This window comes from Dufourea novaeangliae, unplaced genomic scaffold (assembly GCF_001272555.1).
Source record: "Dufourea novaeangliae isolate 0120121106 unplaced genomic scaffold, ASM127255v1 scaffold228, whole genome shotgun sequence".
Taxonomy (NCBI): Eukaryota; Metazoa; Arthropoda; class Insecta; order Hymenoptera; family Halictidae; genus Dufourea; species Dufourea novaeangliae.
In genome coordinates this window covers 1,117,208-1,129,563 of record NW_015374150.1, presented here as the reverse complement: position 1 = coordinate 1,129,563, position 12,356 = coordinate 1,117,208, and the positions used below count along the sequence as shown (strand labels likewise).

Below are 12,356 nucleotides of genomic sequence, written 5' to 3'. Positions count from 1 at the left end.
AACGATGCCACCAATCGACAAGCGCGGACCTGCCTGACTTCCTGGTCGCGAGTAAACCACGCCTGAGTGTGTGTAAAAGTGGGCATCCGTGACCTTGTGACCTTCGTAGTATCTACGTCGACTCGATACCGTTGAAAACGATACTGTAAACAGATGACGAGATAGTACACATGCGTCCCCTAACGAATCTTCCTACGGTACCGTCTACGCAGTTTTATGTACCATGGATTACAAGCATTCGAAGTGGACGCCCTTGGATCACATCGCATCAATATGAGAAACTAGTTTTCATCAAGACACGGCTGACAAAGAAAAAGGTACAACGAAACTGTACTACATACATGCCTGATCAGTCTGGCTCTCACTCGTCCGATCGATCGACACAGTTAATCGTTCGCACAAAAGAGTCCAGCTCGACCGTCGCTGCCATGGAACGTTCATTAAGCCAATACTTCATTAAAATACATTCATTCATCCTATTTCTTGTTTTTCATTATTTCTTTTTTTGCAACAAGGTGTCTAAAGTTTAATGTAACAAGCGTATATCGGTGATCAAGCATGACGTAAGTGAAATAGAAAGGAACAGCTACAATGTTGAGCAAATTACGGCATAAAAATTGTACAATTATCTCCATTTGTTTTGTTTTTTTTTGGTCAAGCAATATTGGAGCTCAAGTTTTGGGGATATTCCGCGATGATACACTGTTCGTGTGCCATAAGAAACTTATCTAGAATCCAAGCTAAATACCCCCTCCCTTTATACGACTTTCCGGTTTTTTTGAAAAATCCAAGTGCCTTGCATCTCGTGCTCGTTCAGAAGAAAAATATGTAGGTCTGTTGGTTAGCATTTGCAGGCTGCTTATGCGGTCCACCGCTCACTGGGGACGGTGATTGTTGCTATCATGGAAATTAATGCGCCGCAAATGATACAAGCTCGAAATCCATGTGTTCGATCGCGCATACTCTTGCATAGCGATTTGTAAACACTCAAATGACCTGCATTCGGCGGCCAACGGAGCAAGTGTAACGACTCTTTTAGGTAGCTGTAATTAGAACAGTTTACGTAACACAGCTTCAAATGGGAACTTCGTGCATTGGGGATATTTTACACTTTTTAAACTAAAACTATAAAGCAACCAAATAGAACAATGCAGTTTTACTGGACCAATCAACAGTCTGCACAATTTATTTTATGATAAAAGTATAATACACTCGACTATGGACTAATTTTGTTTGTCTTTAACTTTTGCGTAAATTCGATTGTTTGGACTTTAAAGAAAAACATTCTGATGATAATTTTAATTAACCTCATTTCAATTTTTATAAAAATTTGCAGATTATACTAACTCTACTCTGTCGGTAAACAAGTTACAAACTATCCTTCCACGTAGCGCCATCTACGTAGTAAAAGTTCGTACACGTACAACCGGACAGCCATTGATTAAACCTGTCAGACAATCAGCTGATCGGTTATTCACGTACGTGAGATCAGCTGTGCGCAATCATGGACGCGCTCAAGGAAGAAGATTTTGTGATACCTCCGGTAAAATACGAATGTAAGTATCTATCTCGTATCGTAGATGTAACAATGCATCGAATTTAGAAAGAAAAGACTTCAATCGGGTTAGAATACTATAATCAACAGCCGGCGCGCCATTGTACCGGCCTCCATTTTGCTACACGTGCGATTTACGCGTCCAACATTCAACACTGTACTTACGTTCAATTTGATGAAATTAATCATATCAATAATATCTAAATGTTTCGTTTTTAGATCTGGACCACACAGCAGATGTACAGTAAGTACAATGTCTGAGAAGTGAACATAATATGCTTTAGAGGTTACTCGCGTGGATAACCTAAAAGGCAAAATAGGATGATGAATTGTTCCTACTAACAAGAATGAAAGAATGCATATCTGTAAATCATTGAAAAGCATAATAAATTGCTGAATCTCTTAAAAATACTTTAATAATCATGGTCCATCGTAGGTTACACGCATGGGGCGATACTTTGGAAGAAGCCTTCGAGCAATGCGCGATGGCCATGTTTGGGTACATGACGGATTTAGAGTGGGTTCAAATGACCCAGGTACATTACATAGAGGCGGAAGGACACGACTTGGAGAGTCTTCTTTACCATTTCCTCGATGAATTGTTATTTATGTTTAGCGCCGAGCCGTTTATCGTAGCAAAGGTATATTTCATTTTTAGAGCGTTAAATAAACCGTTATGTTTAAGTTTTCCTCTCAAGTGTACCAGTTCTTTTAAAAGACACGTGTTTCTCACACGTGTTGATTCACATTATTCTATTACGAATCTAAGTTTCAAAATAAAATCATCTTTCTCATTGCACTTCGTTGTTTACGGCAGTTTAGATATTTCGTAAGAAAATTGACGGTTTGTGTTATCAGAAAGTCAAGATTACTAATTAAGCCATCACCTACTCTGCGATGCAAATACTCGATCGTCCAGAATCAGATCGGGCCGAACTTTTCGTGATCGTAGACATATAGTCGTTTGGGCCCCAATTCGACATACCGTTTGATTCCTTGGCGCGACCTTCGAAGTTAGCTTAGTTTAATGCTTCAAATACAGAAGTGGGGATGACCGCATGGATACAGCAATAAGAAGGGAGGGTATACCTCCCTAACGTCCTGCATACGGTACGATCCTTTTGTAGTTACGTAGGGTTCAAATAAATACGTTACGAAGAAAACACCGGGTTCCCTTCTTGGCGACCTATCTCAGGTACGTACTGATATATTACAGAACCCTACGACTTACAAAATTCACCGATTGAATAACAGCTCTATATAATGTATAATCGTATTAGAATACCTTTAAATAAGGTAAACATTGTCGTCCTTACTTTCATTTGTTGTATATTTTAATCCACAGTTGACTATTACTAATAGCGCCATGAGAATTACATTTTTTAATTTCTAAATGTAAAATATATTGTATTATACATATGTATATTTTTGTAAATGCGTAATAAAAATGTATCATTTTTATGTTCCTGTGAATAAAAGTATTTGCTGACCAGGTACAGGCTGGTCGGTGTTCAACCTTTTATACAAATGCAATTTCAGAGCTCAATTTGTATGTATATGTTTAGACTGTAAATTATTAATTGATGTTGAAGACTTTCGCGCGTGAAGCGAAAGGGAATAAAAATTAGGCCAACATTTACACGTGCGAAGTGTACGGCCCTGCATCCAACACCCCTCCATCGTGAAGGAAGCGACGACCGCCCGCTTAGTTTCGGGCAAGAAACGACAGGCATCGGGATACTCCCAATCTTCAGAAGTGTGTGTAGTGAAAGAACGAGAATCAAACAGTTTCGAAGTTACATAATTCGTGAGTGTGTTTGTTATCCATTTACATTTCGTCCCCATTCCTTCGTGATAAGGCCCATGTTAAAGGGACTCAACTGCCAACATCAAGTGTGGACGTTGTTCCGAAAACGTACACCCCTGACCATGGCGGACTGAGACGGTAATAATCTCCAAGGATAATATATAATAACATTTCGGAGATGCCAGAAACAAATAACCGACCCATCAAATACGAACGTGTCGCGTGAAAGTCGGGGTATAGGGATTTTTCACCTACATGGCTCGGAGCTTGCGTGGCAGTTTCATGGAAAACTAAGGGAACAGTTTTGGCGCGTGTGTCCGATGCATCCGTAAAAACTCAGAATGACTCATGGATCTTCTATTTTTCTCGTGTGTTTATCGTTCGAGTGATCGTAGCACGCGATACCGGGAAAAGTACAACATCGTGTGCTACCTAAGGTTCGTCTAACCCTAAGGTACATAAACAAAACATCGGTGTGGATGTTCGAGGAACATTGTGTCCGCGAAAGGTCGTAGAAGTGGTTCAAATAGCGGCAAACAGGCAATCACTTGGAGAAAGGATTAAAAGGTGACACGGTCTAGGAACTTTTTGGATATCCGCAATAGCTGGCGGCGCGGTGGTTACGGAGAAAAGCGAAGTGACGGTTTTGGCGCGCGTACTCGACTCCTGTGTGCGACCGGCAGATGGCCGGTGCGCCGGTACGTTATAGGCGCGCGTCCACGAACTCACCGACACATGACAGGCGCCTAAGCACGTACTACCACCGTGATAGGGACACGTTCAAGAACGTACCGAAACATTGGTGGAAGGCCACTAACACGGTGACACAGGGAGCTGTGCGAGCACAGTAGAGCGCACGGACACGCGGTTCGGTGTTACTACCACCGATACAGGCGGGTCTGCTGCCTCGTAGCCCGAGCCAGTTGCCAGCGCGCCAGCCAGCCCCGTCCATCCAATCGCCCAGCTCACGAGCCGGCCTCGTGTGCGCGCGCGACACCCCGACAGAAAAGGTTCGTTTTTCTCGCCGGTGGCTCGACCGATCATGTCGAGGCGGGGCTTATCGTGAACTTTAGAACCTCTACATTCCGTGGAACTTGAAAACACGACGATCGCCTGAACGGCTCGGCCCTTGCACTCGATTATTTCGGGCCCCAGTCTGCTTGGCTGTCGTTCCTATTGCCGAGATCGGCCCCGCAGAAAATGGACACCGCACCAGTGCGGTAGAGAGACAGAGTGGAACAGAGATACGTAGTAAAGAAAGAGAGGAAGAGAGGAACACACACAGGGAAAGGGACAGAGAAAGAAATAAAGGCCACGCAACTGCTACGACGGACTACGACGGGGAACGACGACACGGGTATAATCCAAGAAAGAGGAACGTAGGGAGAGAAAAACGTGAGAGGGCAAGGGAGTAAATCGTATGTACGGTGTGTATGATAACCCGGGGCAAAAACCAAAAGAAACATTCGTGTACATTGGCCTCGGGAGGACCGGGTTAACTCTCGTCATCCCGGCCACGTTTGTCTGTCCTGTCATCGGCAGACTTCAGTGAAAATTGCAACTAAAGGCATCGACACCGCAACGGAGACGACCACGATCACGGCGGCAACGTATTTGCCATCGAGGAGGCAAGGATATGCCTCACTCGTCGGTACTGTGACACGCGCCGCGCCGTGTACTGGCTGAACCTCCCGGAAGAGAGCGTGAGCCTCCGTCTCAAAATACTGTGCATTTTGTACCGCACGCTCGAGAGCCAAGTAAGTGAATAATCCCCCCCCCCCCCCCCCCCGTTAAAAAAATACCTGATCATTTCAAAACGTGTGTTGTACCCCGCTTGACCGACCTCCTCTTAGCAGGCGTTTTCAACGTACCGGTTAGAAACGCGCTACGGCGTGTTCCTTTTCGCAATCGTGGGAAAGATATGCTTACTGGAGCGCGCCTAGACAGAAAAGAAAGAGAGGACCGTTATTTCGAGCGCAACTGATTCGCTGCGTCGAAAGTCGCTGGGCATCTCTCGCGATCAATCGCGAAAGCGTGCACCGATTCCACGTTTCCTCATGACCGTGCCGGTAGCACGCCTAACTAGGGATACTCTAGTCCCGGCTTGGCTCTTTAAACGGCTCTGCGTATCGCGTGCGAATCCTACGTTTCATCGTGTGCGTACTGCCGGTGACTAGTGTGTGTGTGTGTATGTTATGTGTCGCGCGTTCGCATAATCGCGCTCCCTCGTTTGTCCGTCCGCTCGCTCGCTCGCTCGCTCGCTCGCTCTCGTATGCATGGCTGCTTCGGTGCGTAGCGTGTGGATTTCGCGAGTACGCATTACCGGCCTCGGTGCGATCACCTCTGGTTTGTTATTTATTCGTGATCGGGAACATTCCCGCGAGTTCACGCGACATTCAAGAAGAAACACGAATAAAAAAAACCGACAACCGATGAGCCTCCGATCGACGATAACAGCTGATCGCGATCACTATGTACGTGTGAGGTAGGGTGCCTGATCTACGCGCGTATTCTACTTCGCTATAAGAGAAATGGGACGATCTGGGTTTCGTCGATAGACCTCGCGACCTGTGCGGTTTCTACGAGCGGAAGAGCGGAAAAAAAAGGGGGACAGTAAGGTTCGTCGCTAACATCTGGGCCCTGAAGCCTCGTGCACACGAGGCACATACCCTCCGTTTACTTGTACGACGAAATCCACCGACACTCTTTACCGTATTTCCTGTCTCCTATAGAGAGCACACTTTACAGATTTCGATGCTCGATCAACTGTGAAAATGCTCGTACAAAAGGGATACGGGACTTTCTATGTATAACGCCGTGAAGAATGTTCCGTGTAATGCCAGTAAATGGTTCGTACAAATATTTCGCGTTTGAAGGAGCACGGTTGTACCAATCGATGCCCCACCGCTAGTTTTACGTCCAGTGCCTGTGGAGTCGGCGAGAGTTACACTAGTCGGTTTTATCTTCGAGATAACATCCTACCAATCAATGCCTCCGCATCGTGCATTGCTCCCAACCTTCGAATGCGCTTTACTGTGCTATTGGCCTCACGAACCAGTCGAACGCCGACGGTGTGTACCCGGCCAAACATGCGAAAACGAGACAACCGCGCAGTTCGACCGGGAGTTTGCTTCTAAAACCGCTTACAACGCAAGGCTGCTGTAACACGACAATCCTGCGACAACGTGCCTCTTTAAACCACACCCGGAACGCTGCCTCGTGCTCCCGAGACGCTTGCTCTTTTTTTTTTTTTTTTTCTCAAAAATTCTCGTACGGTGGCACTGTGCGTCTGCTCAGGCGCGTAACCAGCCTTTTGAAAACGTAGACCTGTTTTCTGTTCTTTTTCACGAACTGTTCGTTTTCGTTTTTTTTTTTTTGGAAATGAAAATTACACGAAACTATAGTATTTTAAAAATAGGCCTTGTATGAATGTTATCTTTTCTTTGTACTGTTAAATCGATCATCTATAAAATAATCTTTGATGCTCTTAAAGAACTGTTGGAAAACAGTTCATTTCTTCACGAGTCTAGTAAAAAATTGTATAAGTGTTCATGTGAAAATACTTCTCTCTATCAATTTTTATTGAGTTTTTCCCATATGTACAGTAACTGGTTCGTATTCTAGAATTGTGTAAAAATTGTACCGCAATTTTCTCCAGATGTTCGGTTCTTGCGGAATCGTCACCTTGCCGCCTGTTCCACACTTCCGTTTCGTTATTCCATGTAACGATTATTTTTCTATACGATAAGATTTCAACTGTTCTATTACTGCATTTATGTAGCTCCTTTCTCTTTCTGACAATTATTGTAAAACCAGAAAACGTAATAAAATTTACATTTGATTTATAGTAAACAAATTTTCGTGTACCGTTGAACAAACATGAATTTTATGTTATTATTTCAAACCTACGTATTTTCGTATGTACACATTATGTTGAACGCATAATTGTAATATTGACTTATCAGAATTTTACTACACAATTTTTTCCTTTTATTTTAATATTAAAATCTGTCACTTTCTCTCTGCGGACACACGTGAAGTTCTTTGGAATTCAAGTTCTATTAATAGGTCCTAACAATGTTATTTGATTCGAGAACAAAAAGGTTCTTCCCTATGCTGTCTGTTCTTTGATATGCATCGAAAAAGTCGCTTCACCTTAAATGTGCTATCGCGACAGAATAAAATTCACTCACAAATGGATAGCGTCCAGAAAAAGTTGAGAATGAAGCGACGAGAATCGATAGAAATTTTCTTCGGATCTGCACAGCTCACTGTCGATATTGTTCATATATAAACGGTATTTTTGATAAAGCATATTGTTGACAAGGTTAATAAGGTATTCATCTGTCATTAAATACTGTATTTTAACCTCGTGTTGTTCGTCGTTGAAATTTCATTACGTAAATAATATGTGGCGTCTTGTCGAAGATAAACAACTTTTCACGATGTTACCGAACGAAAGGAAAAATACGTGACCGCCAGAATAGTGTATACTAATTAACCTTCATAAGCAATATTGGAGTATCACGTTTTCAGAAAATTTTTTGTAATTTGATATTTCAAGATGATAGTGAGAAAAACTGACTATTAGTTCATTAGTTATGGTACCATTCATTTTATGACTTCTTAAAATGAAATTTCCATGGGATACAAAAGAACTATTAACTAATTCCTTCCTTCATTAACTACTTTTGACATCTAATTATATGATAAAACATTCAGATACTTAAAAAATTATAAAACACATTATTTATTATTTATCAATGTGAATACAGAGGAAGGTTTATTCTACATTACAACTTGCACACTGCATATGTGGTACTTTATGTTGCAGTATTGCTTTTTGATAATCCTCTTAGTTTATGTATATTTACGTAACTGTTCTAGATTCTTATAAACTACAAAAATGCCTCGAGTAAGGAGACAAGTGGTCTTAGAAGATCCTGCCAGGCCTGTTACACCAGACATGGCAGAGACCAAATTAAGTATGTACCTAATAGCTGTGCATCACTTTACAATTACCTTCCACTGTGTCTGTCCATTTATATGTGTAACCATTACTTTCAGTAAAAACAGAATTTTTGGACGATGGCTCATTGGACGAGGTGCAAGCACAAAAAGTGGCTGAAGAGACACCAAGTCCACATCTTCAAGACCATCAATATGGACAAACACCTTGTTATCAAGTAACAAGGAAACCTACACAACCACCACCTCGAACTGAAGTAAATAATGTTTTAATATAAAGAAAATTGTATTGACTAAAATATAATTGATTCTAATTATTATTAAAATTCCTTACAAATTAACAGACTTAATGAAATGGTGTCTAATTACTTTTGATTTTATAGGCAATTTCAGTTCAGGCAGTGAAACGAAGACTGAATTTGGAAATGGGAACAACAGGTCCCAGCCAATCTGCCTTTAAGGCTCCTAGAGGTAAACGTAGGAGATCTGGATCGAGTTCTATAACTGGCCACACACCTACCAAAAGTAAGTTTTATCTACTTTTTGTGTAGTAAACGCGCAGTGGTGTCTATTTCCTTCAGGGAAAGATATGCTATATTTTTTTTGCAGGTAAAACGGTAGAAAGAACACGGTATGATACATCACTGAGCTTACTTACAAAAAAATTCATACACTTAGTAGAAAGCAGTCAGGATGGTGTTGTAGATTTGAATGTAGCATCTGAAAAATTGGAAGTACAGAAACGTCGTATATATGACATTACAAATGTATTGGAAGGTATAGGAATACTGGAGAAGAAAAGTAAAAACAATATTCAATGGAAGTACGTTATTCCTCATTCACTTTGAATTAAGTGCAAGAGAGGAGTTCCGATAATTACGAATTATACGTAATCGTTGTGTTTTTACAGAGGCGGTCAGTTACCAAATGAGAGGAATGATATTGCTGATCTCAGACGGGAAGTAGCGGATCTAGAAGCTAAGGAAAACACTTTGGATCGATTAATTCATGGTGCAGACAAAAACCTTAGGGAACTCTGCGCCGACAGACAATACGCTTATGTAACGTATCATGATTTACGTTCTGTTCCAATGTACAAAGACCAGGCTATAATGGCGGTTAAGGCTCCCCCAGAAGCTACTCTTCATGTTCCACAACCTATCACTAACCTTGGTCAACAAAAGGTAACTGTCTCTTTAATATATTATACAAGGGCCGGTATTGGTATTAAATGTAACGTTATATTTACAATATTATTTGTACTCTTACAGCTTCAAATGCACATGAGGTCATCTCATGGAGAAATAGAGGTGTTCCTCTGTCCTGATGACCCTTCAGTAAAATCGTCTCCCACTCCGGGGTATACGACGACGCAACCTGTGCCTTCGTCAAAAGAATCCGATATACCTTATCTGCCTCCTGAACTGTTGGCCAGTGGAGAAAGTGGGGTTCGGGTAGAACCAGTACCTTCTGTCGAGAATTCGTTGAATACTCGTTTGCGTACTCCAACTGCATCCGCGAGGGACGCACTGTTGTGCGAATCCGATGATTATGGACCAATGGGTGGTGGCAAGTTCCAATTACAAACGGAGGATCAAATTAGCACTTCAGGTAGGATTGCGTATATCTTTTAAATTAAACTTAATTGGAATCAAATTCTTTCGTTACGCTTTTCTTGTTTGTTATTAATCTTGCGAATACTTCTGAAAGAGTAATGCATTCGCGTACAATTTTAATTTTGTCGTAATATTTTTTATTTTTCAAAGTTTATATTTAACTGCTAATATTTGTTGTTTTTTTCGATGTATGTATGCTTCTGCACGTATTGTTACATTTCGTTGCAAAATACTGAACACAAAATGTTACACATTCACAATAAGGTGAATACAACTTAATATCTATTATTGAATCCTAACAATAATATCTATTATTGAATCCTACACACTTATACGTGAGTACAATTACTCATAAACTTGTTTTCACCTTCTTGTTTTTTTTTAAAGTTACGTTTTCAATCATTTTATTACTGTTACTTTTTAGTAAGCTGATCTTTTAACAACAGCTAAACTTTTATATACTTTTCCTTATTTACAACGCCTTTTTGCGCTTTATTTTCATCTGAAATAACTATACATTTTTTTTTTTGTTAATCTGCTTGTATCTTTATATATTTTTTCGTTTTTTGTTTTCTTTTTTTAAATAAATGCTTTTTACACCGCTACTGTCTCTGTGCTTTGGGGGTATTTCTACAACAGAAGGGCACGTTTCTTTCTTGCGCAAATACGTGAAAACACCCCACGACAATAGATCCATTACTTCAGTCACACTATTTCGTCAACTTGAAAGAAACGTGATGCATGCCAACAAAAAGAATCCATAACTTCCGAAAACAAATTTTTTCGAAAGAAAGATCGCGAGAGTCAATCGCTATCACCTTTTCATGGTTTTATGGACTCGAGCCATCTTTCTCTCACTCTGTCCTCTGCCTTTTCAACAATGGAAGATAGCCGTGCCCTGATGGAGCTCTGGCTGTGACTTGTGTGTTACAATAATTAAAATCACATCACAGGCAGAGTTCTAGTTAGGTGACGGTGTCAAACAACAAAGCTCGTATCGCGCGAAGGTACGTTTCATAGACAAAACAATTATTGGCTTATCTCTGCTTCTCTTCGCTTCTGTCTAACATTCTTGTGCATTATATGTCTAGGAACTCTATGTAGCATTAACATAGAAAATTAACTTCGGTATTATAAAACTCCTTTTAACAATACAACACGATTTAATCAATCGTCACTTTATTATTCGTACACTTTATACGAAAAAACATTGTTTACACTTCAACATATAATTGGTACATATATCCACACAAACGGCCCGTTCCATGTGAATAACTAATCTCTTTTCAGCATTTTCGAAAATGCAAAGATTCAGATTATATGTTAATAGCTTCGAGTAGCAAAACACAGACGGAGTCTGGAAGTCAGGAAGTGGTTTTTTAAACACTTGGACAAGCCCAGCATTTTCTCTCTCTCTTTTGTTACAGATCTAACTCTTCTTGATTTTGGAGAACACCTGCTGTCCCTGGAACCGCCTCTTTCGGAGAACGACTATTCATTCTCGTTAGGCACGGAGGAGGGGCTTTCGGATCTCTTTGATTTCAAATTCTAGAAATATCATTCGCATCATCGTCATCGTTACAACAGTAACATTTGTCGTTTCAGGCCACCAATCCGAGTTCGCCTCCCTAGTATTCGAACGGCTAGATATAATTTTGTTAATTCTTGTGATTGGCGCTTTTTTGTACGGATCGCAATTTGGCGGTATTAAGTTGCACGTTATTTTCTTCTCTTTTTTTTTTTAAATAAAAAACGAAAACCGATTTATCACCGATTGATAGGGTCATATCTCGGTTCCCGTTGTTCGATAGAATAGCAGGAGGGGGAGAGAGAGAGAGAGAGAGAGAGAGAGAGAGAGAGAGAGAGAGAGAGAGAAATAGGGTTTTGTGTTGACGTCGTGTTGCGTGAACAGGATGCATGAACGCAGAATCAAATCGGTAAACAATGAAGAATCGCTGCAAGCCGGCTTAGTGAAATGATTCTTTTGCTTGTTAGTTTCCATTCGAGGATACCCGCGAATGTGTAAATACGAGGTATAGATAGGACTTTACGATTCGTAACGATTCGCGTGGGGAGGCGATGTTAAATACCGAATAGTATTTTGGTCGTGGATGTCTCGCGTTCTTTTTTTTTTTTTTTTTTTTTTTTTTTTTTTTTTTTAATTTTAAATCGCGGATTCGTTTGAACGGGCGAGACGTTTGAAGGATCATCAAATGCACACACGCAGTGGTGTCGATGTCGGTCGGTTTTCTTGTTGTTGTTCTTTTTTTCCCTCGAAGAAAAAAAAAAGCAGATCGACCTTTTTCTGCGGACGAAAAGACGGCGCCGCGTGAAGCAGATTGGGAGAACACATATCACACGGAACTGTGGACGCGGTGCTTTCGAGTACTTCCGGCTTGATATAACGGTC

The 12,356-nt window shown here is 41.1% G+C and overlaps 2 protein-coding genes across 2 annotated transcripts; both read left to right on the top strand.

Moving 5' to 3' along the window:
• Window positions 1-1,475: 1,475 nt before the first annotated feature.
• Window positions 1,476-2,920, top strand: LOC107191632 (protein archease-like). The gene is given in 4 exon segments (XM_015580718.1): window positions 1,476-1,556; window positions 1,775-1,799; window positions 1,992-2,196; window positions 2,414-2,920. Coding segments are annotated over 4 exon segments (384 nt in total). The 5' UTR covers window positions 1,476-1,504; the 3' UTR covers window positions 2,516-2,920.
• Window positions 2,921-3,703: 783 nt separating this feature from the next.
• On the top strand, window positions 3,704-12,043 carry LOC107191628 (transcription factor E2F2). Its single transcript, XM_015580714.1, has 8 exons — window positions 3,704-5,119; window positions 8,250-8,347; window positions 8,430-8,587; window positions 8,714-8,855; window positions 8,940-9,153; window positions 9,241-9,514; window positions 9,602-9,941; window positions 11,374-12,043. The coding sequence occupies exons 2-8, from the start codon at window positions 8,269-8,271 to the stop codon at window positions 11,496-11,498; spliced, it is 1,332 nt and encodes a 443-aa protein (XP_015436200.1). The 5' UTR covers window positions 3,704-5,119; window positions 8,250-8,268; the 3' UTR covers window positions 11,499-12,043.
• The last annotated feature ends 313 nt before the right edge of the window (window positions 12,044-12,356 follow it).